Source organism: Acanthisitta chloris, unplaced genomic scaffold (genome assembly GCF_000695815.1).
Source record: "Acanthisitta chloris isolate BGI_N310 unplaced genomic scaffold, ASM69581v1 scaffold41679, whole genome shotgun sequence".
Taxonomy (NCBI): Eukaryota; Metazoa; Chordata; class Aves; order Passeriformes; family Acanthisittidae; genus Acanthisitta; species Acanthisitta chloris.
The window spans coordinates 1,209-28,965 of record NW_008690456.1 but is presented as its reverse complement, the minus strand read 5'-3'; the positions used below and the strand labels follow the sequence as shown (position 1 = coordinate 28,965).

The following is a 27,757-nucleotide window of genomic DNA, read 5'->3' as shown; positions in this document are numbered from 1 at the left end:
CCCATGGGTGCGATCTGCAAACTCGCCCCTTCTCTCCTCTCTCGCTGAACTTTGACAGCGTTGTCTGTGTTGCATTTATGTGGGTGCGAGATTCTTCTTTAGGTACTTGATACGAAGCAGATTACATGTATGGTTTGAAGTAGGTAGGTTGAGAAGAAGCTAGAGATTAGCTATTGGCCGTAATTCTTAAGAGGACTGCTAGTGTGTTTGAAGGTTAGGTATGTCTTGGGTAGCTTGACTTGGAACACAGGTGGATGAGAATCGGTTAAAACACTCTTGGTTTTGCTCAGATATACTGTTTTTTTAACTAGTGAGAGCAGTGTCAGGAAAGGCTTTTGATACCAGAGGGTGTGGTTTGCCGTGAAGCAGTGTGTTTCCTCTTATGATTGGAATGCAGGTGGTGGAGGGGATAGGAGCATAAACCCTTCAGATGCACAAACTGTTCTAAATGCTTTTTCTGAGCTTGTCTGTGTATTCCATCTGTCACGTGGTCTAAGAAAGTAGATTATTTCTCCCATTAAAGTGGCATTATTCTTGGTGTTCTTTGCATCATTTGATGAATACACCCTGACTTGCTGCATCTGCAAATCTCTGTACACTAAGTGGGAATAGATCTTAGGTATTTGGGCTGCGATGGAGTCCTGTGGATTCACGTTACAAGGCATGTGTGAATATCATGCCTTTCCTTTTCACCTGTGCCACCGTAAATGTCTGTGACTGTGAGATTGCACTGGAGGCTGGCTGTGGTATATGCAGTAACTGCTTAAGACCCGATGAACAGTGATGTGAAGCCTCTGCCGGTTTCCTTGCAGAATGAGACGGTGCTGTCTCGTTATTTTATGTATACTGCTCTTGGCTTCTGTCTGTGTGCTTATCATTGCGTCTGTGCAGTGACAGAACTCTGATGCAGCCCTGTTGCCTGTCATTCTGTCACCAGGCGAAGCTAGTGAAATGTTGAAGTGTCTCCTGAAGGCAGCTATTTTATGGCTTGCCGTTATGGAAATGTTAAAAAAAATCTAATAATCATACTGAAATTGTTTAGATAAAAAGGGTTTCTTTGAGAGTCCCAAAGAGAGGAGATATTCATGTGGTGTATATATAGTTTTGTAGACATCACACCATTGTGAAGAGCTCTGTATTTCTAAGTGCAGGTAAGCCATGAGTTCGTGGATCAGAGGATTTCCTTCAGCATCCTCTCTCTCATGGTCGTCAGGGAGTTTCTACTGTGAACCTTTCTTTGAGCTAACAGGCCTCTCACACTTTGCTAGAAGAACTGTTGAGAACATCTTGACAGAGTGTGGAGGACAATGATCTTTTCCACACTGAGGGGAAAAAAGATATTTTTATATTAGAACCCAAACGTAACTCTGCACCTTAAGTCTGTTGTTTGACACTCTGGTTGGGAGATGTTACTGCAGTAGTCATTGTTGGTATGTGTCTTAACGATCTATTTGGTCTGCTCTTAATTCTGCCTCTGTGTTTTGGATATCACTTTCCAGGCTCTTTACTTGGGCTGCCAGACCTTAGTAAATATTTTGACTTTTTGTATTTCTAAATTAACGATTTTCATGTCGTGTCCTCCTTTAACTCAATAACCAGTGTTTTGTTATATGAGTGCATTCACGTGTTCTATACCTATATCCATTTCACAGTTCTATGCAGTGTTTGGTTTTGAATACTCTTTTGCATTTTATTTTGTAAAGCGTTTTGTTAGCTACTGACTTAGTTACCTCAGCAGCGTTCATGTCCTCTGATCTCAGTATGCTTTTTTTCTGAGATAGCCTGACTTTCGCTCAGCTGAAATATCACCAAAATAAGGTATAGGACTTAGTTTGTGTATGCAGATAGTTATCAGATGCTTGCATAACTCCCTGGGTTTATCATGCAGGTAATTCACGAGATGGCATTTTCCGCTAGTTTCATGCATTTTGAGGTTTGCTTTGCCACCAGGCAGAAAGTTCAGTTTTATAAACCTCAGTTTGCTTTTTCTGCTGCTTTATGGAGCTATTGCACAACTGATGAAAATCTCTACCAATTATCCAGGTGGAGATGGTTCTGTTCAAAGCACACTAGACCAAATACTCTTTGTGGTGACTTTCTAATTTGTATTATATTTGCATTTGGAGTTGTCCAGATGTCTGCCAGCAGTGCGGACAGCACCAAATATTTATTGGTCTGAATTGCTTTTACGGTGGTTTCTAAGGCAACTAGCACACCTAGTCACAAAAAAGGATTTTGTGGAAGAAAGGTGGCAAAAAATCCCCCCACTAGTGCTACCACGATTAACTGATTTTTCTGTAAAAGTGAAAAAAACTAATGAAAATCCACAGTGCCTTCAAGTACATTGCAAATGAGGCATTCCATTTGTTCTGTGAAGCATCTGGCAAATTTCGGCTGTATCTCAAAATGCAGGAACTCTAAAAATTGCATTCAGTGCATTATTGCTTTTCAGATTTTATCTGAACTTTCAAAATTCTCTCAGAGGCACGTGAAAAGGCAAAGGATCACTTTCAGCCAATGCAAAACTGAACTTGGGAACTCTTTGTTATATCTGGACGGGAAGAGAAAATCAGATGTCCTCAGTTTTGTCTGTATAGATGCTAATCTTGAAATACTTCTATGTTACTTAATAACTGCAGAGATTTGTTAGCTAAATTTGTGTGTTTCCTTCTGAGAGCAGAAGATGAGAACTCATGAGTAATAGCTTAAATATTTTCCTTTACGACAAGCAATCCTGAATTAAAGGGGTTTTTTTATACTTCCCTTCAGTTGATGGAAAGATGGAAGATGATGATGGATTTGCAATAAAATGTAAAATATGCAGGATTTCCTTGGAAATAGCATGTAGGAATAGGGTGAAAAGCGATTATCCAAATGCACTTTGAATTATTATGTCAATTATTGCTACAAAAACACATAAAGTAGAAGGTAACTGTAACATAAATTTGAGATGCAGGTGCTTTCACTCTTACCACTACTCTGGGCCATCTTCTCTGTGTTGCAGGCTCAGAAGGAGCTGTGAAGTGTGCTACAACTTCTGTGCAACAGCGTGGCAGTATTTCATGGCAAGGTTCACTCAAAGGCCCAACAGTACTAGTGGTAGGTGTATAAAAGTATTGGACATGAAGGCTTTGTGCTGTGCAGTTGCTTAAGATTTGAACCTACTCCTGGATGCTCAGACTTCATGACTTAAGAACATTAAGATGGAGTCACAAATGTGAAAAGATAGGTAGAGAATGTGAAAAGATAAGTAGAGATGTACTGTCAGAGATTTTGAAAATTCCATCTTCAGGGCAGTCTTTTTTTCAGGTGGCAACCTGAAATAGCCTTACTCACTGGAACTGACTCTTGTTGTGGCTTATTGGTAATTTATGTATCTCTAAATTTTTAAAACTGTTTTGAGTCTCCGTCTGCTTTCTGCCCTGCTGTGAGGGGAAAAGGTGTATTGTTAGTACCTTCAATTAGAGTGCAAGCTGTTTGAACTGCAGGCTTTAACATTTATAGTTTTGATCTCAGGTATGGTAAGGCTCTGAAATACTGTGGTCTACAAACAACACATCATAAATGAGATCAAATTGTAGTGGCTTCGATGGCAAGGGCTCCTACATCAGGACCCAACCCCAGTTGCTTCTTGTATCACAAACATCTTCTGTCTCTGCTGTGCAGATTTATGATACAGAAACTTACTGTTTTCCTGGAAGCAATTTCATGCTGATTCTGAGGAAAGTTGCAATTAATAACTGTCCCCAGTCAAACATAAGTTCATTGTGCAGGCAGCTGTGTGCTGAAAGCTTATAACATTGTATATGTGTTTAGTTCATAATACTTCCACCTGAGGGATCGCTTTGGAGCTTATAAAAAATGCATCTAATGTGGATTGACCTCTCTTCTTGTAGGCAGTTTTCCACAAGTCATTTGCATTACTGCTGCTGTGGCATATATATGCATGTATCCCCTGAGGTTTCAGAACACAGGCAAACGGCTTCATCGCCTTCAGGGGTGAAACTGGTTGTGCACAGTCATTTTTGCTTAGGAAGCAGCGTAGATGTGCTTGTGTGATGAGGGATCAGGCTGAAAGGCAACTGACAGAGGAAGCATATCTAGAAGAAATAGCGTCATCCGAAGGTTTTATGCACACAAAGTTAGAAAGGCAGCTCCGTTGTTGCAGCAGCATACGTTCTTGCTTCTGTGTGGGGGTCATTTACAATGATGTTATTGTCATGTTCTTATCCCTCCCACATAATTTATGTACTGGAAGTAAATACTAAAATTATTTTGGGGAGTTTTACAGCTTCATTAGATATGTCTTGTATGTATTCCTTCTCCTTCGGTTAAGACACAGAATCCAAGTGGGCAGAACTCAGAAATAGGAATTATGTTTAGTAAACTTGAAGTACCTACAAAACCAAATAGAAAACCTGTGTAAAAATTAGTGTTTCAGGCTCCTTGGTCTCAGTATTTCCTACAGTCACGAAGCACACATGATGATGTTGCATGAAAATTTAGCTATTTCTTCTGTTTATCAATGTAACATTGCAATTTACAGTACTGATAATTCTCAGAAAATTTAATCTAATTCCTAGATGGAGAATTTCTTCTTGTTTTGTTGAGGGTTTTTTTTCCCATTAAAACTAAATATTTTGATAACTGCTGAATGAATGGTGAACTGTAAGTTTGGAATATGATGGAGGGATTGACCTGCTTGCCCTGGTACAATCTGGGTAATCAAGGTTCATGTTAAATTTCCATCTAAATCTTTATTTAGCTTGTATCTGTAACACATCCCCATTGCAGAGGCAAGAGGTTTAGTGGTTGTAGTTACAGGAGGTGGTGCTTAATGTGGCATGATGGTATGGGATGATATGTGATAATGCAGGTAGATCTTGAACTTCACATTCGAGGAGTATTTTGCTTTCTCGACAGTTCTGTCTTTGTTAAGGTAGTGGGTGGAAACCTATGAAATGCTGTTGCTACACTTTTGAGTTAAGTGTAGTTGTGTAGTTTCTCTGCATGTGTAGTCTGAAGAGAGTCTGAAAAAATAAGTAGCAACATACTAAATGTGGTCTTACTGAGTATAGTGCAGTTGTCCTATTTGAGGCATTAAATTTACTGCAGATTTTTCTTCCCTTAGAGTTCAAACGTGGTTATAAGCCACCACCTGCTTTGGAACTCTGATTGCATCATGCCTAAATACTTGATCATGTATTTTGCCTCCAGTCACGACACGGACATTTCTTTTCCTTTGGGGATGATATGAAAGCTGGACTGCAATGGCTGCTAGACATTTTGCATCCTGTAATGAGTGTAAAGAGTTTATATGCTGTGAACCTTGTACAGCAGGAAGGATATTTTTTTAATGGCAGGGTATAGCATTGCAGGAAATTGTAGCCTAGTTGACTCGTATACGCTGATGAAATGTTTCTATTCCAGCTCTGTCTCTGAAGATTTGGGTGGCAGACGCGGAGAGTTCAGCAGAAAGCATTACGGATCTGTGGAGCTCGTAAGTTTACATAGCCTGTCCTTACATTTATCAGCATATAGTGCAGAGCTCAAGTCCTTTTCATTTCCAGGTAAAAAAAATGGATCTAGTTCAGAAAATGTGCTTTCTAAGCTGGATTTGACAGTTATAGACTGATAAAAGAGACCTCAGAATAAGTATATTAGATCTGTGCTAGAAAAACCTTTTACTATCTTGCTTATGAATATTCCATTACAACAGGACAAGGAAGTATTATATAAATATTGTGTTTACCTCCAGAGGGAAATTGAGCCTTTATTCCTCTTATGAGTGGAAGATTACAAAATATTAGGGTAGTAGTTAATGAAGTACTTGCAGTTATGTAATTTATAAACTGTGTGCATGCTCATGTGTGTACATATGTATGTAGTTTTAGATTTGCATACCTCACGAGTTGTGGGAGAGAGTTTAAAACTAAAAGAACTAGTCAGAATAAGGATATTGAAGACTGTTCCCTAAAATCTGTCAAGTTACTCTGCATTTTCCTCAAATTCAGATATTAAATTGGCACTTTGTTTTTGTCATAGATAAATTTCTTCACTGCTGAGAAAATAGCAGTATGTCAGCGGTTAAAATAGTGCCACTGATTACAAAACCATAATGAAATTTACCCCGGAAAGCAAAAGTGTGGAAGACTAAAGAAGATGAACTCTAGCTCTCTTGCTGTGGGAAGAATCATTTTCTACTAGCTATAGTTGTAATTCAAAGTTCTTGGGTAGTATATTTATTAATATGTATGTAAATTGGGTGTGATTTGGTGGCTTAGTTGCTGGAAGTTGCGTAGCAGGAACTCCAGGTATCTTTCTTTTCTTTCCATACATTCCACATAATAGATGTGGTGTTTCAATCAAAAAATGCAAGTGAAATGTTTCTGCTAAAAGAGGCTCTTTCGTTACTAATACTTAGACTCTTGCTGGAAAAGAAAAAAATTAATTTCAACTTTAAATTCACAGGAAGCTCATACAAATTGTCTTGTCTTGTGCTTGGTTTTCTTAAAATTCTGCTAGTATTTTATGAATGTGTGTCTTTTTATGTTTTGGGGTTCAAATGTGTAAAGGTTATTGTTGCCCTATCAAATTTCTAAATGTTTAATATTTGAGTTTTCTTGCTTAATGTTTTCCACAGCAGCATCTCAATTGCTCAATTATTTCTAAATCATTTTGTCTCTGCCCTAAACATATTTCCTGTATCTTTCTCACTGATGTACCAGTTGTCTGTACAATTTCTCTTACAGTTTATACAAGGAACTAGGGTGTATTGGAGTTTTGCCATGTTAGTTTATTCCTGACACAGCCTGAGATTGCTTCAAAGCAAGGGGCGAAGAAAACTTCAAAATGCTGTGATAACTCTTCCACCAAGTAAAGAAAGAAGGTGTTATCCTAAAATGACATAGATTACTCAAGGGAAACAAGGAATGATACACCATTGCCTTATTGTTGTTCAGATCCCATTTCCTAAGTTTGGTGTATGTGAAATCTCGTATTTTATTTTTTTTTTCAGTTTTGAGAGGAGTGATATGCAGTGTCATTGGTAGCATTTTCTCTCCGTCTCTTGTAGGGATCCTAAGCAGTGTGTCAGAACACATCAGAATTACCATGTTATCCTTTGTTTTACTGAGTCCTCAAGAGCTTCTTTAGGAACAGAGAGAGTTTCAGTGTTCTGGGAATCCCTGGATTCCCTTATAAAAAGACCAGGTGGTCTTTCCAGAGTAGTTATGAAACTGTTGAAGTCTTCAACTGGAAACAAACCTTTTTTTCTGATGTTAGTGCTAGAAACAGGCCAGGACATCTCCTGTACCTTATGTTGTTCAGCATCATAGCTGAATATCATGTTTAGAGGTTCTTTTTGCTCTGTTTACTGAAAGCATCAATAAATGAAAACATCGATCAATCAATAAATAAATAAATAAAATGCAGTAAAATATTTGCTAGTCCCAGTGGTACTGCCAACAAGTAGAGTTTTAGGCTGTGCAAGGCTGATAACGCAAGAATGATTTCTGGAAAGTGGGCAAGTCTCTGTACGAGTACTGTGTGTTGGTGTAGCCAAAATCTGTGACAGAAGAATTTCTGACTAGTACTTGGATCTACCAAAAGAGTGAACCTCTCTCCCATTCATGTCTCCTTGGAGTTCTTAATGGGTCAAAAAAAAAGTATTTTTCATTCATTCAAAATCCATAGTCAGATTGGTAGTAGGTGGGCTGATCCCTTTTCTGTGGGTAGTCATATGATGCCTGGATCAAGAAGAAATGGTAGTAAGCTTCGATCGCTGATCCTATGGATATTTTTGAAACTAGACTCTTTATCTTAAACTCTCTTATAGCTTATATCTAGTGATGCTGATGGGGCCATTCAAAAAGCTGGACGGTTCCGTGTGGAAAATGGGTCCTCTGGTGAGGTAAGTGGCTAAAAATACTCATAGAAAGCTGAAAAAATAATTCAGCTTCAGTAATTCTTCACCACTGAAAGATGCATTTGCAGTCAATTACCTATGGAAGAGGACTTGGAAAATGCTGAATAATATGAGAATGTAAGAGTCTAAGAGGAGGAAGATGGTGGGTGTGTCGTCTGTCCCTGTCCGTCCCCCCCCCCGACTAGCTTAGCTGCTTTTTCAAGAGTATGCTGTCTTGACAGTTTCAGTTATAAGGGAATAGCTGACGTTTTGTTTTGGTAAAATTTTGCTTACCTGATTATGGTAGAAGACAAATACCAATCTTATCCTCTGAATAACACTTTGTAGTCTCTAGTTCATCACATGATAATGGTGTCCTGGTGATACTGCTATGTTCAAGCTGACCTCTGTGCTTCTAAGTTTGCTCCTTGGTTAATAAGGTTATAGCTTCATTTTTCCCCCTTAGTTGTCTTTTGGCAGCTGTGGTGATCTTAAATAAGAGATAATAGAAGTTGAGTGGAGCCTCAGAGAGTCATTCCCTCCAGATTCTTGTGCTGCTAAACTCAGTGTGTCCCTGCAGCTACTCTAGTGACACTTAGGCTTCCACTTACCTTCATTTTCTGTCTTCCTTTGCAAAACTTTTTCATCTGTAAATGCCATCTTAGTATTGAGATAAAGAAGACTTCTTATTTTTTAAATGAGGTCTTGATAAGCTTGTATTGAAGTAATTTTAACAGCAAACTCTTACTGATCATCTGTTTGCATCAGCACTGGGTGTAGAGCTAAAAGCAGTCGTAACTAACTGTTCTGCTGCGATTCTCTGTGGGGTCATGTTCTGTACTCCGTAGTTCAGTTTCAAGCAATTCACAAGCTAATTAACTTGTATTTGCAGAAAGATTCTGAGTTGGTGATGAATGGCCACATGGTGAATGAATATGGAGAATGGCTTTTGCTTTGGATATGTTAATTCTTAGCAGAAAAGGACCTGAACGCTTGGGAATTTACCTTTAACTGCCCAATCCAGAAACAACACTGAAGACCTCTTCCAGGGCATGCTTTGTTCTAGCAAGGAGTCCTTGAGGATTGTTTTGGGAAGAATTGAGAAAATGATACCTGGAGGCAGAATTTCATTTATTAATTTATTTAGTTTTAAGTTCTAACAATGTTTATCTTCAAATTCAACAGTGAAATACCTTCTTTTCACTGAAATTCTAAGCTATTACCTGTAATAGTGGTACAGTAAGATAAGACTGTAGTTACTCAGAAAGAAAACAGAAAAAGAGGGGGAAAAGTTTTTATTTGAGCTACACATCAACTGACTTCAGAATAATTCTTGCTTTTTAAAAAGCAGTGTATGGCTAAAACTTCAGGTGGATCAGCTGCTCGTGATTGGCTTTTGCCTGTATTTTGTCCTGTTTTGTCACTTGGCATTCGATCTAACAGTCTCCCAATTCTATTTCAGAATGCAGGCTGCACTCCGGGTACATGGCACAGAACGGACGTGCATCTGGAAAACCCAGAGTATCATACAAGATGGTATTTCAAATATTTTTTAGGGAAAGGTAATTATAATTTCTGTGAATGGATTGAAATTTGGATCAGTGGAAATGTAGTGTAGCTTTGAATTGCTGTTATTTCAATATGAAAGAAAGGATGGTGTTAATTTAGTCTTAATACATTTTCTGTCCTGTACAGAAAAAAAATTCTTGCTTCATGTGTTTTTAACCTGAAGACAGTGGTTGGGTTTCTGTAAGCAGTGGAACCCTGCTACCAGAAAGGGATGTTTTGAAACCCTTCTTGGCTTTGAAGGCTGTACCTGTCTCTTGGGGTCTTTTTTATTATGCATCTGTATATAAATACATATTTATGAAGACAGTTAAGTATTTTTACATATGAAGACATACATTGACGCATCTCTCTAACTCTGTGCACGAGTGGGTATGTCGGTATGGGTAGGTGGGTATGGGTGTGTGGTATTCTTTATGGTTGATACTGCTGCTTACTTTTCTCCGATAGTTCATCAGAATTACATAGGTACAGATGCAGAGAAGAACCCTTTCTTTCTGTCCGTCGTACTGTCTGACCAAAATAATCAGCGCATTCCTCAATACCATTCGATCCTTTGGAGAAAAACGGTAAGAAATATTTAATTGCTGCTCTGACTTCTGTTTGGGTTTTTTGTGATATGTTTATAATACACTTTTTTCTTTCTTTAGAGTTTCAGTATTTATTATGTATTTTCATTTTATACAATAAGAACATACACCCCTACCACAGTAGATTAAACAGCTGTGTAGATAACAGTATACTAAACCTTCTCACAGAGCTCTGTAATGTCAGATATTTTTTAATAGTTCTTACCTGCAGCTCTGTGCTTTGTTTTTTTAAGAAATGTTGCCTAAATTATTCTTGATTATGTCTTGTGATCAATTTAGGCAATGACCTCATACCGCTTTTAGGATTTTCTTATACAACAAGAAGAAAATAGGCAGGTGTGATACTGGTTTCACAAATACTGTTTAATTACTTTTTTTCACTTAATGTTCTGTCAGAGCCTTTTACCCAAACAATTAATTTAAAACTCTCCTGTAGGCATGCATGATTCACTCTGTTTTTTGTTGTTGCAACATCCATGAATTATTTTTTTCTCCAAATGAGCAGTAAATTTAGCTAAGTAAAACCAGCTCAGGTTTTTCTTGTTTTTTTACTTTCTTTTTTTACTTAATATTCCTACTTGAATATACAGAAAAATTGGTATGTCCTGTAATACATCCTAGCTTTTTCTCTTTATAGGGTACTCAGAAAATATGTCTCCCCTACAGTCCCACAAAAACATTATCAGTGAAATCTATATTAAGGTATGTGTTTATAAGTAAGTTACCAATTAAGATATTTGCCTGTATGCCTTTTCCTGTAATTCAGAGCTTGTGTTCCATGGTTTTCATGATAGATTTATAAAAACAGTAAAACCAGTTTTGCAAATCTTAATCGTTGAAGGCAGCAAAAAGTGATTTTAAAGCCTGTTCTGGAGTAGGCGAAGTGACTACTTAAAATGCTTGTGCCTCTGTGAGAGAGGAATTCTGGTAACAGGGCATGTGTTGTGCTGTGAAGTCACTACCAACAGATATGGGTGTTCCTACTACTGCACAAGGTTTATGAGAGGTTTCAGACTGCTGATTTTTCCAGAGAGGCTATCAGGCCATTGAGCCTCACTTCCTAATTCTGATTTCCTGGGCTGTGGCTCTGTGTTGGAGTGTCAAGATAGTGAGTTGAAAAAACTTCAGATGTCTTTCATCTTGTTCATTTAGATGAGCTAAGTGCCCTCTACTAACTCCTACAGCACTGACTTGACTAGTGTACCTAGTTGTCTGTCCTGCTTTCTGTACCTGCATAAGCGCCTGATTTTCCATGTCTGCCCACCAGTCACTGAAGTACCTCTTCGTAACGTCGCTTTCCAACCCAGCCTCTCCCACCTCTCTCACACACATCCAAGTTTTTGGTCAGGCATCCCCAAATGGAGAAACTTTGTCATCTCTTAGCTAGGGTCGTAACTCTTTTGCTGAAACACCTTCTCATGTCCCACCCTGTGATGATCTGGTGTTTTACAGAGGAAGATGTAGACTTGTTTCAAGCCTTGGTCCCCATTTCTCCTGGGGTCTGTGCCACATACAATCAGCTGCATTGATGTCATCTCCTTTTGCCTGCTTCAGTTTGGACTGAAAACTCTTCCGTGACTATTTGTTTGCTTTTATGGTTCTTGAGCCATCCCTCAGGCCTGATTGATATTCCTTTGACATTTCAACCTGTTCACAGCTGGTGTGCATGTAGGTACAGACTGTCTGAAAGAATTTGGTTGCATAAACGTGTTTTTCTAAATTGATTGGAACATTTTAATCCCTTTCAAAAGGAACTAAAGCAAATCATGTCTGCGCTGTGGTCTGGCATAAACAACAATGGAAAGGTTTGACCTCCATGTTAGTTTGTTGTGCCCCAGACCGACTGCATTTGGCACTCCATGACATGCTGCACAGTTCTAGAACTTAATGCCTGGGGGCAAAATAGGGTGTACAAAACATGAGTTAGGAAAAAATGCTATAAATTTGATATTTCTGTTTATTGAGGCAGTTGATCTTCTTATTTAAATACCTTTCCTGTCCAGTTGGTGGGTCTTTGCTGTGTGAATTTGATGCTGAGCTTCTCATTTTTCATTTGACTTGCCTGGAATTATTTTAGAAGAGAGAGAAGAAAAGCTTTAAAAATAGAATAGGTTACTGAGTCCTCCTAAAATGCTCACAATGATTATGTTTAAAGCCAAAGTGAAGGGTGATGGAATAAAGCTCTGTGCTTCATAAGGGTATAAATTTAAACCTGATCTCCACCCAGGGTCTGTCTTACTTGTTTTTAAAATCCAAATGTGTTGGAGGTTAGTATTGTGGGAAGGAAATGGCAGGCGCAAAAAAAAATCCATATAAGAGGGGCTCTTTGGACAATTCATTTTGTATCCAGTTCTAACTGCAAGCAGTTGGTGGTTTAATGTTACTTGCCCTTCTGTAAACCAGTATTTAATTTGCATTTCAGTGCTATGAGTCTTGAAAAATTTGAGAAGAGCCCAAGGGAGATTTTTCATCCTGAGATACAAAAGGTAGGAAGTGGCTTTTTTATTTGGTTGTATTTCTTTATTATTTTCTGAAAATACAAGTAATTAAGAATAAATGCTACTAGTTTGTTTCTTTCCGTAGCAGGATAATAATGATGAGTAGGAGTATGTGATACTACTTAAACTGTCTTTATCAGTTGAACTGCCCACTTGAAATCAAAGCTTGAATATATAAGGATGTTAGTTTTATTCGTCTTATCTTTCATGCCAGTGTGCTAAAGATACTGTTTTTGTTTACAGGATTTATTGGTTCTTGAAGAGCAAGAGGTAAATGTAAACTTACCACTCCTAGCTCACAGACCCATTCAGTGAATACAGCTTTGTATTTCAACGGTTTGCACTGATGTCCTTGTGACAACTTAGAAATCAATTGCTTATTACAGTGAAAAATGTGTTTTTTTGAAACATAGGAGATAAAAAATAATCTTAAACACCAACTTAATATCTCATATTAACAGTTTACTAACTTAGGTGCTATATATAAAAGTTTAAAGGTAAATTGTTAGGTCTAAGGAGTTGGTATAAAACGTATATTCCCGTGTATAGGATATATGCAAAGGTCCATATATGAAAGTCCTCAGAGAACATTTTTTTGGGTTTTGTTTGATTGTCTGTTTATCATACAGTATTTGGTTTTATTTCTCAGGGATCTGTGAATTTTAAATTTGGAGTCCTTTATGCTAAGGATGGTCAGCTTACAGATGATGAAATGTTCAGCAATGGTGAGTTTTCACTTTTTTCTTAATTGTTTTACTCGTCTGAATGAAAAAAAGGTAGTGCCTACACATGGAAGCCAGAAGGCAGGTAATGGTTATGTGAACATTAGTTTTGTTAGGTTCTTGTGTTCTTTTTGGGTGAAAAATTGTAGGATAGAACCTTGTATTTCTATAAAAAGTTGCTGTAGGAAGCCTACTATTAAAACTTGGAAGATAGTGACGTTTCTTTTCTAAAAATAGACAATGCAACATAACATTCAGAAAAAAGCAATTGAAGGATGCAACTCATGTTAACTCACTGTTATTTCTAGTTCTTTAACTCCTACATTTTTGCAGTGTGATCACATTCTCCTATGGACTTGAACAGTGTCTTGGCATTAGCAAAATGGGTTACTGTTTAATGTCACATGATGATGCCTATTCTTCAAGGCTGTGATGCTATTTCTGGAAAGGTAGAAGGCTTGGATGACATGAAGAGATTCAGCTGAAACTTAGGTCCTTGTGTACTGGAAGTAGGACCTGTTTCTGTATTTTGATTATTTTTCATATATGTTCTATTACTGTGTGTGCTTTTCTTCTGTAACATTTCTCCCTCCCACATGTAGAAACCGGAAGTGAAAGCTTTCAAAGATTTTTGCATCTCTTGGGTGACACAATTACTTTGAAAGGCTGGACAGGCTACAGAGGAGGACTGGACACTAAAAGTAAGAACTCCTCTGAAGCAGTAAAGGTGGGGATGCTGCAGCATAGATGTTTTTTCTTACTACATGCACATATTGTATATCTTGGAGTTATAATATAATCCCAAAGCAGACTTCCTCATGTACATGCTAAATGCTCTGCTTCACCATGAAAAGGTCAGGTTAGCTTCAGTCACTGGTGTAGAATGCAGTTGAGGAAAAGTATTACGCGACCTGCATTTTCAAGGTGAATGGTTTCATTTTAAGTTGAAGCAGGCATGTTAGTTGCTTCATGATAGTAAGACATCATGACTTGAAGAACTGTGTGTGATTTCAGGAGGTCAGGTGAAGGATGTCATAGGTTTTAAGTGTGAATAATGCAGCTTAGTTGCAAACTTGGATTTGGACCCACATAAAACATGCAGCGTGGACATTTTCTAAAATAGATGGGAAAAAACAGGTAACTAAAGAATATTTGGTAGAAAGACTTGAAAAATGTTTTGATCTTTAGGAAACTTAGAGGACATGTTCCTACTGAGAATGTTGTCTTCTCTTGCAGATGATACAACAGGAACCTGTTCTATCTATACAGTTTTTCAAGGGCATGAAATTATGTTCCATGTTTCAACCATGCTACCATATTCTAGAGAGAACAAGCAGCAGGTACATGGTTCTCTTTTCCTTTTTTTCACTATTTACTTATTAAATCGCAAGCTCCAAAACTTTAGAAGAAAAAATATTTTAGAAATGTAAGCCTTAAGAGTTTTGGTATTTTTTTCATCACTATTATACCTAATGATGAAAATGTCATGATATTTGTTAGAAATACTGCATCTTATCATCTCTATTAAGGTACAAAAGATACTGGTGGAGAAGGTCAAAATTGCTTCTCTAAAAAGTGATTGAGTCTTGTGCTATTCAGATGACTTGAAGAGCTGCACTGCTGCAATTATCATTACCTCAAAGAATTTAGGAAAACTGGAAATTAGCCTTGTGTGTGAATTGTAGGAATATTCACATGTGTAACAGACAACTCATACTAAGGCAGCAATTAGCACAGCTTGAAAGAACTTCCCCGGGTGAGCATGTCAATGGCAGCATTTGCTCCAAAGCATAGCTGTCACACCCATCTAGATCAGCTAGGTGGGTTCTTGTTCAGATAGACTGTTAGGAATTTCTTGAACCTTTCTTTGTATTACATGATGAAAAACTATTTTATAAGCACATGCATTTACTACACATCATGCATCCATAATGATTTACCTAAAATTACTTGAGATTTACTTGGTTTATTATGTATTATTACAGTAATATAGTTAGGTGATGTAATCATATTCTCCTTTTTTATTTCTATGTGATTTTCTCATGTTTCTTCCTTGGATTGATGACAAGATCACAGAAGAAAACAGAGGCCAATCAGGACATTTATTTTCATAGAATAAAAGCTCCAGCATGGGAGCTTTTTTCCTTTTATTTCAAGTCGCAGATTTGCTTTCTTGAAATGCTAAGGATTCCATGTCCAATATGTGAATATTAATTATGGAAATTAGAGAAACCATAAGTGCTTTATTAACTTACAAATACACAGTATCTGCTCTTCCAGCACCTGCCTTGTGCGTGCACCATGACATTGCTAGGTTTACTTGCTTAAGTAATAATTTTATATTGGCCATAATTATTCTGTTTGCAGATTAGGAATATTATTTTGCCATTCTCTCACAGAATTGTTAAGGTATTTATTTATGTCTTTTAAGTCATTGTGTCCGTCCCTTTTTTATTTTTTTTTTTTTCTTTTTTGATTTTTTTTCCAGGTAGAAAGGAAGCGACATATTGGAAATGACATTGTCACTATCGTATTTCAGGAAGGTGAAGAGTCTTCTCCAGCCTTCAAGCCATCCATGATTCGCTCTCATTTTACACGTATCTTTTTTCCTTATATTTTGTAATGATTTATTTTTTTAAAGATCAGTACTACTGGTAATTCTACTCTAAGTCCTTCCTGCGTGTTGTTTATGGAAGTGAAAACTATTTCAGAAATTCTTTACCTTCAGCTGCTGGACTAGGAGTGTGCAACATAAAACAATGTTTATGTTGAATCAATTAGAAGATTAGGTCAAAGCAATAATGTAATTTTAAAGTCATGTTTTTATTGAAAGCATCTATTTGGATCACTTCACAATTTAAATTTGATAGCTTTTCATAAAATATAAATTCATAAATATGTTTGTTAGGTATGCAAATTAATTTGGCATTAAATATTGGCATTTGCCTGAATATTGCCTTCTTCTTTGTTGTTCAGTCTCCGATACTGTTGATCACAGTTATTAGCTAAGTGCCTTCATTCTATCTGGAACAAACACAGCCAGTGAAGTTATTCAGACTTACACTTTGATACTTTATGAGGACTGAAAACTTAAGAGATGGTGTTAAGAAAATCTGTCCAAGCAATATGCCTCTATTTGATTCCATAAAAAAATAAAACTTGCTGGGCAACCATAAGGATTTCTCAGATTTATTTTTTCCCCAGATTTGCCTGAACTTATGAATTGAGACTGGTAATACATTTTTGTATTCTTGCACTTTAAATCATTCCTTCTATTTTCTTAAAATTCTGTTAGCTAAATTATTTCATTGGAATCTTTTCTTCAGTGGAAGTTTTGGTGTAAAGAAAGTTCAGAATCAGTACATTTTTTATCAACTAAAAGTATTTTTAATCACAAAAATATCAAACGCACGCATAAAGCACCAAAATCTATAGCATGTTTTATGCTGTATTTGTGGCACTAGCTTGATTTTAAAAACTGCTGATTAAACAATAAAATTTTGTATGGGACCTCCTTTATAAACAGTAACATCTGTACAGTCTAGAAAGATCTATATATTTATATTGATTAATGTATTTTACCTCTATTAACTCTGCAATGTACTGCAGAAAAGAAAAAGTGTATTAAAATACATGTGAACTTTGTTAGAAATGGATTAACTTCCTTAACTGCACAGCAGATATTTTTGCTTTAGTGAGATATAATAAGCAGAATGATAGTTACAGGTGGGTGCTGATTGTAACAAATAATTTCACACTGAACATCTGATGGTTTAGAGAAAATGGGAAGATATTTCAGCAGTGAGAAAACTTCCTAGTGTACATACAGGTTCACCTGTCTGTATGCCAGGAAGCCATATGAACTCAAGAAACTCGAGAGCAATGTGGACCTGAATGCAGATGGTGCTAAACTGGCTATAAGTTGCATGTTTCTAACCATCAGAAAAATTTATTTCTGGAACAGGCATAACCTAAGGGCAAAAACCAAACCTGCTTTTTAGATGAAATGTAACAAAATTATGAAAGATAGGCCTGGAACATTCTGACCTGGTGAAATCAGTGACAGTGGACTACATGTGTGATGAACATTAATTAGATGTGATGTTGTGATAGGCATGGACTGCATATCCTTATAGGTCTGGGTTCAGTTATAGCTGAGCAAACTAGTTAATTTTTTGGGATCTTAATAGAGTACTTGTATGGTTGGATGTCATGTTCTTAAAACATACTGGAATTTTGCATATTGCTGTATTTCTCCAGCATGCCATTAAGTCTAGCTCCAGAGAAGAATCCAGCAGCATGATGCTGCAGTTTGCATATGTGGGGTTTTATCCTCTGCCTCCTATTTATAGCTGGGGTTTATTTTGGAAAATGCCTGTAGTGCAGTTAAGCAAAAGGATTAGTTTTATTTTGTTCTAAGATCTTATGACCATCCTCTTGCAAATTTTTTTACATTGATTGTCCTCATAGTTTCTGCTTTTCAGCATTTCCAGGTTTGAGAGAGACAGAAAACACACTCATGATTCCAGTGTGCAGTGAAAGCGCAGTTACTTATTTTCTTCTGGTTTTGGGACAGAAACTTGGCCATACATCCCTCATTACCCTTTAAGAAGTGAATGCTGTCCTGATTGTAAGCAAACAGTCAGTAGATGGGCTTAGCCATGATAAAGTGCTTTTTATATTGCTGTTTATTTGGAGGAAAAATGATTAACAGTAAATAAGATAAGTTTGTCTGTCTCACTGTAAATAATTGATTGCTTTTACTAGATCAGTCCCTCTTATTCCTTAGTTGCTTCATTCTGCCAGTCTTCACACAGTACTATGGCAGGCTTAATACATTATATTTCAGCTTGACCTAATTACATTTCCTTCTGTCCTTTCATCTTGGGCCTGAATAGAAGTCTTGTTTCTTCTGTTATTTTTTTTCATGTGTGTGAAAGATGGTCTTCCAAGTGGCTGGAATTTCAGTCAGACAAGACAGGGGATACTCTAGGCTTTTGAGACAAATGTTTCTGTTTCAAATGCAATGCTGCTGTAATGTCTGACACTTAATTTCTGCTTTGGATGTCTTTTTACATTACGTCACTCAAGAAGTCTATTTTTTTGGTAGGGTTTTTTTGTGGTTTTCCCTCCCTTAACTCATTCTGCCACTAAAAGTATTTTTGTATGAGTCGAACTGCAAGGTTCTGTTTTAATTCTTTATGTTCCAGTGTTAGTTTGTATAAAGGAAGCATAATTTTGCTCTGCTGAGTAATTTCAAGTGAATCTTTTTTATTAGACCCTTGGAAGTTCTTACATAAGACATACCTAGAAAACAATTTCCATTTCTTTCTTCTGTTCTAAATAGTCTCTTTAAAAGGCAGGGTTTGAATGTTACTTTAATATAGATAAAGATTTGTCCTTTCAATAGGCTGAAAATATTTTCAGAAGAAAGTGTTCCTCTCTTTGGGCCTCCCCTTCCATCTCCACCTGTGTTTACAAATCACCAGGAATTCAGGGATTTTGTGTTGGTGAAACGTAAGTCAGTTTTTCTTCTGCTAGAAACATTTTTATTAAGTGCTTTAACAAATTAAATTCATGATGCTTAAAATGTAAGCACATTTTCTTGTGTATGCTGCTGATCTGTATACAGATTTTTTTTTCAATTCTGTGGCGTTGGTGGGATATCAGCTCCATCAAACTGTTCCAGTCAGTCCAGTCAGATTAACAAAAACCTGAATTTCTCTGCTTCTCAAGCTACTAAATTCAAATGGACTTTTACATTTGCACAATGTGCAGACATATTTAGCTTTGCATTTTCGTAAAGGTCTTGGAGATATGAAAGTATTTATAATACTGTTCATTGTTTAGTAATAGAAGGTGTTAATTTAGTAGCTCTGAAAACCTGAAAATAGCTTTTCTGAATGTGTTCTTAAAGGTGCTGAAGGGCACCTATGTAGCACTTTTGACTTCTGTAATGATTCGAGTTTTCATTGACTCTTATTTGCCCTTCTAAATCAGCAGCAAAGAAATCTTTGAGAACTTACCATGGTGATTACAATTAGATAGATGCTTACCTGACAGGAGCTTGTCTCAAGTGGAAGTTTTCAAAGTTCATTTAGGTAATATATCTTTTTTTTCCATAATCTTTTAGTAATAAATGGTGAAAAAGCCACCTTGGAAACACCAACGTTTTCTCAGAAACGTCAGCGCACTCTAGACATGCTGATTCGCTCTTTATACCAAGACATGATGCCTGACCTGCACAGGGTAAATGTAAGTCAGAAGTTTCCACATCCTTCACATGTGCTCTCCTTTTCTCACTAGTAGGTTAAATGTTCTGTTGCTTTAACTGACTGTAATCTTAATGAGCACTGAATTGCATACAACTAGGCTAAATACCAATTGTCATATAACTGAATTTACAGTAATATGCAAGTTGACAGTCTTTTGTGGATAGGACTCTTCAGCATGTGAGAGGAGAAGCCTAACAATGTCATACTTTGTGTAGGCTTACCTGCAGCAAGGGAATAGGAAATTTAGGCAAATCCAGATATTAGTCTTGTCACCATAAAAACTGCATTTACTCATTCTGTTATGTGTAAATTTGGATCGTTTTTACCCTTGGGTAGCAGTGAGATTACTTCATTTTAGATGAAGACTTACTGTCTTAAGGTGATTCCTAACTAACTAAAAAGAAGTTCAATACTTCTAAAACTAACAAGGTGCTATTTTTTGTTTATTATTCTTACCTGAATAGATCTGCATAAACTTTTTTTCCCCCCATACATTCATGTCTGTGGTATGATTGTATAAAATGTGACAGTGGTAAACTATGACAAGTTGGAAGGTAAAGCGCTCAAAGATTGGAAGAGTTGCAATTTCTCTTCTCTGAGAATCTGTACAGCTGTATTCATCTCAACAGGAAAGTATACAAACCCAGAAAATATAAATGATGTCACATTGAGTTACTTCATATTAAAAGATTTTGAAAACTTTTCGGGTAAAAAAAGAAACATTTTCTGTTTTAGAACGTGCTCAATAGAAGGTCCTTCAGTGATGTGTTGCCAGAGTCCCCAAAATCAACAAGGAAAAAAGAGGAAGCTCGACAAGCAGAGTTCGTTCGGCTTGGTCAGGTAGGATCAGTTATGTCTTGGTCAGGTATGCAGTTATGTCACCCCCTGTTAGAGTTTGATTAACCTGCAGTTATGTCAGGGCTTAATGCAGTTTTCTGTGGTCAGAAATAGTTTTTTAGTCTAAGCTACATTGAAATAAAATATAGATGGATGTATTAATCTATAACACCTGATGTACACAAGTACAAATATTTATATAATACATAAGCTAAATGAAGGTTGAAAAAAATCACACCTTAGGATCAAACCTAAAAGGTTTATCCCTACCTCATGCAGCAGATGCTTTATGCCTCCAAGCAGAAGAGTGCTCTGTCTTTTTCTGTCTTTTGGAGAAACCTAATCTTTCATGCATTTCTTGCCTTGTGGTTACTTCTAGTGGAAGGATTTGTGATCCTGTGACTATGTGTTCCTCGCACACCTGGCAATGCAGATAGATATAGATAGATAGATAGATAGATAGATAGATAGATAGATAGATAGATATTAGACACACACACACACACACACGTATAGATTGACTTAGTATTTGTTAGGAAATATTGCAAGTAAAAGGCCAGTTTGTGTAATTGATAAAAGGATATTCTGTCCAGCTAGATTATAGAGTAAATTGTGTAGATAATTAGCTTGTATAGTTTGAGGTGGAGGTTTTTCTCTGTTGCTGTGTTTGACACTTCTTTTCTGATTTTGAGTTTCCATTTAGAAGCAAACAAACAAACAAACAAAACTAAACAAAAAACAGCCAGCGTATATTTTGGCTGATAAAATGCCTAGTAATCTTCTAGTGCTTCATGCAGACTTTGTTCAGGGTACAGAATTGTGCTTCTTTTCTGATTACTTGAAATGGTATAGGAATTCCAAACTGGAATTACTTTCTAGTCCTAAATTGTCCTTTTTATATAGTCATTGGCTTGGGTATTGCTGACACAAACTCAGTTTAAAGAAAACATCTGTTTGTATTAGGCATTGAAATTGAAAACTACTGTGAAAGGGGACACCACAGCTAACTTGGCAACCACAAGCTTTTGTAAAAAGGAGGTGAGTGAAACTGAGAAGTTATGAGAAATTAAACACTATCTCGTATGGCATCTATTTATTTACTTTTATAATTAGATGTTGCTTCAGAAAAGATGAAATGTATAGTGACAAAGTGATTTTGCAGTCAATGGGAGATTAATATGAGTCTGGAGGCAGAAACACTTCTGAAGTTAAAGCAAGTGTGGACATATTTATATCTGGAAAATTTGACAAAAGTTCCATTTCCCATTTACAATTATCTTTTATTTTAACAAGTTAAAAACAAAACTCAGTTGTGCTTTTGGTTGAGGTCATTAGGGAGTGAAATATGCAAACTGCACTTTTCTGCATGCATTTTATATACAGAAGCTTCAGAAGTGCTTCTGGAATTTTGAAAAACTTCAGCTAATATATAATTGGGAGAGGAGGGGTGGAGTCTGTGAAGCAAGTACAGAGAACACAGAATGAAAGAACAGTTTAACAGAAAGGCAGTTTTAACTGTACCATGTGCTAGTGACTAAACATCACAACCTGAACCATAAAATGTAAATAAATTGTGTATGCATGGTTGTACATGTATTTTAAGTCTATAGGTTTGGATTTTTTTGAATAAAATGCATATCGAGTATTTCCAGGGTTGTACTGAGTATCAGCAGCGTGTGTTTTAATTCCAGTGTTTCAGGAATGTGTCTTGCACTTACTAGTCTCTGAACTGGTATTAATACAGAATTTCCTCTGCAAGAAAATGAACTAAATTTTGATATTACAAATTCAAAAGATACACTGTTTGGAAATGTGTCCTGCCAGATGCCATTGTCCATCACATTCTGTGTCTGTATGATCTGTATTTCTTAGTGTGCTTAATATGTATCCCTTATGTTACTTCATAGCCTTGGGAATCTCAATCTTTCTGCAGTAATTTTCCTCATGAGGTTATCTGTGCAGATTCTTGGGGCCAGTCCTTGCTGGTTTCTACAGATGCTGGCGTCTTGTTAATAGATGGTTAGTAAATGATCGAGTGTTTTTGTGTCAATTTTTATGTATCTGAGCATTTTCTTGAAAATGTATGTTCATAAACTCTGTTCAGGTGTTGGTAGGCCTTTACCTACAGGGATAGTTTCTAATCCATAAATTGCATTTATGTAACTTAATTGCAAAAATTCTCTCTGCACCAGAATTAAGCCATATTAGGGAGCCAATGTTAATGCAGTTTTCTGAATATTTTCTAATTTCAGATGTTGTTTTCTTGACCTTCTGAAAAGATTAGGAAGTTGCATCCAGGCTCAAGGAGTGCTTAAATGGATTGACTGATTATTTTAGCCCTTGATGATAGTGAGCATGAAGCCAAAGGCTTGTGTGACAATGAAGCCTGCTTCTTCCATTTGCAGTATTGCTGCTTTGCCCCCTTATCTTCTGTGTGCCACGTAAGGCCAGCGGGAATGAGGGAATGAGTTAGCTCTTGTTCATAATTCTCAAACTTTCCAAAGGAAGGTCCCTTTTAAAGCTCTCCTGTGAGGAAGTGTTGGCTACGATACTGTGGTATATGTAGCAGCTTTGTGCTTTTGGGGGTTTTTTGCGCTTCAAGTTTTTGTTGTTTTGGGGTTTTTTTATTATTTACTTTTGTAAGAAGAAAACAAGGCTTTTATTACACAAGAAAGAAATGAAATGATTCAAAACCAGCGAGTAGCAAATTTTAGCAGGATTTTTAATAAATGTGTGTTTCTTTTTTAGATGGTCAACCATCAGTGCAAGTATTTGATAAAACTCTCCAAATGAAGCAGATGCATGTGTTGGAAGCTCTGGATCTTTTGATTGCCCAAACGGACAGAGGTAGGAGATGTCTCTGTCCTTTGATTTTTGTATGAATCTGGCAGTTGCTGGGAATGTATGTCTTATGAGGTACACATTGTTGGAAAGAGAGGGATTGTAGATTCCGCTCATATCAATCTTTGTGGAAAACAGATTAGCTGCGGAAGTAGATACTGTGTAATTTTTGCCGCTGGACTATGCCTCAAACCTAACTTACCTGCCTTTGAAGAACTCATAAGCAGAGCCAGTCTGCATCCTGAAGGGTTTCAAGCTCTGGTAAGGAGCCAGTTACCAGCTGCTCAGCCAGATGGTTCCAGATTTTTAAAGTTAACCCTTTACTCTTGCCCTGCAGTTTGTATCTATTACATTTTTGTTATTCTGCAAGATTTTACATATTTACAAAAATACTGTGCATTTTACTGTTTTGAAACACTTAGATCATTCTTTGGTGTAGCACCACCTGATGGGAAGCTCTTCTGCTGCACTGAAGGGGTTGATTGCTACAGCTGTAAAGCCTAGAGGGTTCATAAGCAGTCTTTTATGATGTTGTGGCTCATCCCCAGGGAAGCATTATGCCTTACTTATCTTTGCTCTGTTTGTTAGGTGCTGCTTCTCTTTAGAAGTATTAATTTCAAACTACCACGTGCTTTTTTTTAACTTGTTTCCTGGTTCTCTTTATACATCAGGGAAAGACTCTCGTCTCCTTGTCTTCAGACTCAGTGCTGTCCAAAAAGATATAGAGACAAAGCAAATGATAAGAAACAAATATGACTGCAGAGAAAATAAACTGGAGAGAACAAAAGGTGATTTTATTATCCTGTGTTAAAAACATCCACTATGGTATGATGCTGGTAGTTCCTAGGAGCTTATAGCTCACTTGAGGCAGTTGTAGGTGTTCTAGTGTTTTCTCTGGACAGTCAATTCAAACTTTATTTAGCTTATATTTGAAAATTAGTCTGTACAGTCCAGTATGACATTTCAGAATATTGTAAAAACACCATGTTATTTGGCAATTACTACTGCTGAAAAACTTTAGAGGAAAACAGGATTTCAAGATCAGGAGGTATATGTGAAGAATTTTGCAGGGATGCTTGCCTGAAATAAAAGACGTTTTACGGTGTGGGAACACTGGCAAATCTCTATTAAATAGTAGTGCTTAGATTAGTTTGGGTGTTGCTGATTATTTTAGTAGACATAAACATTTTCTGGTCTTCAGAAGCAAGCTACTTCGGAAAGATGGAATCTGGAGAATAGAGAAATCCATGTATTTAGGAGTAAGGGTAAAAATAGATTTCAAAAGAGTCATAGGCTTTTCTTTTTCTAGAAGTTGATGTTACCCTTTTGGGAGGTTTTTAATTCTGTGTTGCTAAGTCATGCATCAAAGCCCTGTTGTACTAATCATCATACAAACATAGAACAAAAAAATCAGACCCTACCCCAACCACTTACAGCGGTTGATAAGAATAGAACATTATTTCCTCAGGCTGCCATTTGTATGCCATTAACACTCACCATGGAAGTGAACTGAGGATTGTTGTGGCTATTCGGAACAAACTACTTCTCATCACAAAGAAATACAATCCACACAACAGTGTCCCCAGCAGCTCTCTGCTATCATCTCCTGAATCTCCAGTAGAGGAGTTCCAGTACATCCGGGTATGTGTCATCCAGTTCCTAATTACTGTTACAGGCTGGGCAGCATTCAGCTAGTGTGAGGGATGTGAGGAAGACAAAGAACCTGCAGGCAAATGAAAGTGAGAAGCCATATGATGGAGGTCCATCATATATATACCAGAGAAATCTTTCAGATTTTAAAAATTAGGTTTCTGCTTATTCTTTGTCATGTTTCTGTGCTTAGAGCAGATCCTTTTAAAATCATGGGGTACCTGCAATACCCACTGTAGGAGCATGAAAAAGAGAGTAATTCTGCTATTTACATTATAGGAAATATGCCTTTCTGACACTCCAGTGGTTATGACGCTGGTGGATGGACCTGCTGGAGACAGTGACAATATGATCTGTGTAGCGTATCGGCATCAGTTTGATTTAGTCAACGAGAGTACAGGGGAGTCCTATAGATTGCATCACATTGAAACAAACAAGGTAAGTTTTCATCATTTAAGCTGTTTTCTTACAGAGCCCTCCTGAACATAATTTCTTGCAGACTCAGCGCGTCCTGTGCTGACCTCCTGAGGTGTGATTTGTGGAGATCCTCATGTCTGTTACTTTTTACTTCTATAATCACTGCTTTAGGGCACTCTGAAATATATGTTCCTTTTGGGATGTGTGATAATAATCACTCCCAAGAGAGGTAGTTTTAGGTTAGGACACATTAGGGAAGAACCTGTGGGTCAGGCTCTGGAATATTGTTGTCATCATAAATATATTCTTCTCCTTTCTTAGTCAATAGTTTCCTTTTTGCTTTATCTTTGTGGTATCAGCATTTTGTCATTAAAGAAATTGCATCAAAATAACTTCAGTTGATGGCCACCAGTATCTCATACAGGTTTTCCTGTTTGCATGTACTGTGGCTAAGATATTTACACATAGCTTATAATTCTATTTAAGAAGCTGCTGCCCAGTCAGCTAATAAATGAATCTTTCTATCTAGAACATCGAGTTGGGATTTAGGCAAATGTCTTGATTTTCAGAAAAGAGCTCCAGTATTTCCTGCTGCTGGGAAGATAATGACCTTCAGCATCTATGAAAACCAGACAATTTTGTTTCTAAATTTGGAGAAAAACAAAAAAGGAAGATTTTGCACAGGTTGTTGGTTTTTTTTGTTTTTAACTGACACTTTTCCTCATAATGACATAAGAGTGCTCTTTTTATTTGATGGTTCTTGTTGATAAGATATTTTCTCCTAACATAATCTGTATTTTTATTCGGATCTGGTGGTGAAGAGGTATTCCTAGCATGGGTGATATAGTGGAAGCTTCTTCACAGCGCTGGAAATCTATCTTAATCTGGATGAGAAGGAACTATAAGTAAAGAATGGAGATGGAGAAGTACATTACCATCCCCCCACCCACCCACTCCCATTCCTCTTCTGCCTAGGAATCCTTATTTCCTTTGGGAACACTAACAAAGCAGACAATTAATATAAGATGAGCCAGTTATTTATATGGTGCTGAAATGGGGCACCCACTTATTTCCCTGGGTGACAGAGCAGAAAGGACTTTCAGTCACTACAAAGGATGGATCAAAAGGCATTTGGTGTAGATATGTAAACTTCCAGGTTTATTTAAATCAAGAGGTAAACATCTAGCTTATTGCACCAAGGAAAGTCAAAGAATTGCTGCTCATGGAATCGATCTATAACTCTGCTCCCCATCCAAGTAGTATATGTAGTTTAGGAGGCTAATGTCTAATGTAACTTTATGTGTTTCACTAATAAGGTCTTTTTTCCTGAACAGACACCCTGCTTTTTGTGGCTGGTTTGGGGTTTTTTTTTGATCTAGCTGTAAAAGACAAAACCAAAGTTGAAATATGAGAATTTAGGTAGCTTAATTTATGTAAAAACCACTGTGGTTTAACCAGCATTTGTTCTCAGTTTTAAATCCAGCCTGTTCACTAATCCTGAAGTACATCGCTATTGACCTCTGTAAATGTTAGTGGTTTTGAGCAAGTAATTGGTGTATCTGATCTTTTTGCTAGTCATGAAGTTCATTTTTGGAAAATGATGTTATTTTTAACATACTATGTTGACTCACAGCTTCCTGAAATCACCCCATTTCCCAAAATTTGAATTGCCAAGTAAGTTATGTAAGTTTTTATTGCTTTACACTGAGGAGATGGTATTGTATTGAATGTTCAGTACTGTACAGAACTGAATACAAAAAAATTGATTTTCATCTGAGAGCATCCTGAAAATTAATAATAAAAGAGGCTGCATTTGGAAAATTACTCTTTATTTATTTCCTTCTTGTGTTTTCTTTTATCTGTAGTTGTGCACTTCCCCAGCTGATTGTATTGGTTGTTAGTCAAAACTCAGTTGCAATAACCACAGTATCCTCTGCCTGTTCATTATCCTTTTATCATTTCAGGTTAATTTTGTTGCAGCTATTGATGTATATGAAGATGGTGAAGCTGGTCTACTGTTGTGTTACAACTGTAAGTGTTTAGGGAAGACCAAAAATGGTAATAGATCAGTCTGCATATGTAATTCTTTTCTCACTGGAGTCTAGATCTGTATTTTAAAATAAATTTTAGTGTTACATGGAAAGTTTTTCAAAATACGTTCTTTCAAACTTAATTGCATATTAGAGAGAATAGAATTTCAAGTATCATTTTAGATATACTGGCTATTTTATAGATGTGCATTGTAATTCCCTCAATTTCCTTTTATAAAATGGCCTTGGATATAATACACATGTATGCTGTTCTCTGCAGTACACAGGTACTTTTTCTTCCAATTCTCATGAAAATTGAAGCTCTTAGGATGAAGCAGCCTGTATAAGGCAATGCTGAAGGACAAGGCACAACTTTCTCTGTGGCAGAAGGCATGTCCTATTCCCCTCTCCAAAGTGAATATCAA

The 27,757-nt window shown here is 36.9% G+C and overlaps 1 protein-coding gene across 1 annotated transcript; it reads left to right on the top strand.

The window, feature by feature from the left end:
- Window positions 1–5,410: 5,410 nt before the first annotated feature.
- GARNL3 (GTPase activating Rap/RanGAP domain-like 3) lies at window positions 5,411–27,333 on the top strand (the record flags this gene model as incomplete). The annotated part of the gene is made up of 22 exons (XM_009081810.1): window positions 5,411–5,500; window positions 7,838–7,912; window positions 9,369–9,468; window positions 9,923–10,041; window positions 10,700–10,764; window positions 12,485–12,548; window positions 12,804–12,830; window positions 13,210–13,285; window positions 13,885–13,983; window positions 14,519–14,622; window positions 15,771–15,879; window positions 16,963–17,008; window positions 18,693–18,799; window positions 19,416–19,531; window positions 20,293–20,397; window positions 21,358–21,432; window positions 22,302–22,413; window positions 23,143–23,241; window positions 23,907–24,023; window positions 24,704–24,876; window positions 25,165–25,323; window positions 27,267–27,333. Coding segments are annotated over exons 1-22 (2,104 nt in total), but the record flags the coding sequence as incomplete, so codon positions are not given.
- Between the last annotated feature and the right edge of the window lie 424 nt (window positions 27,334–27,757).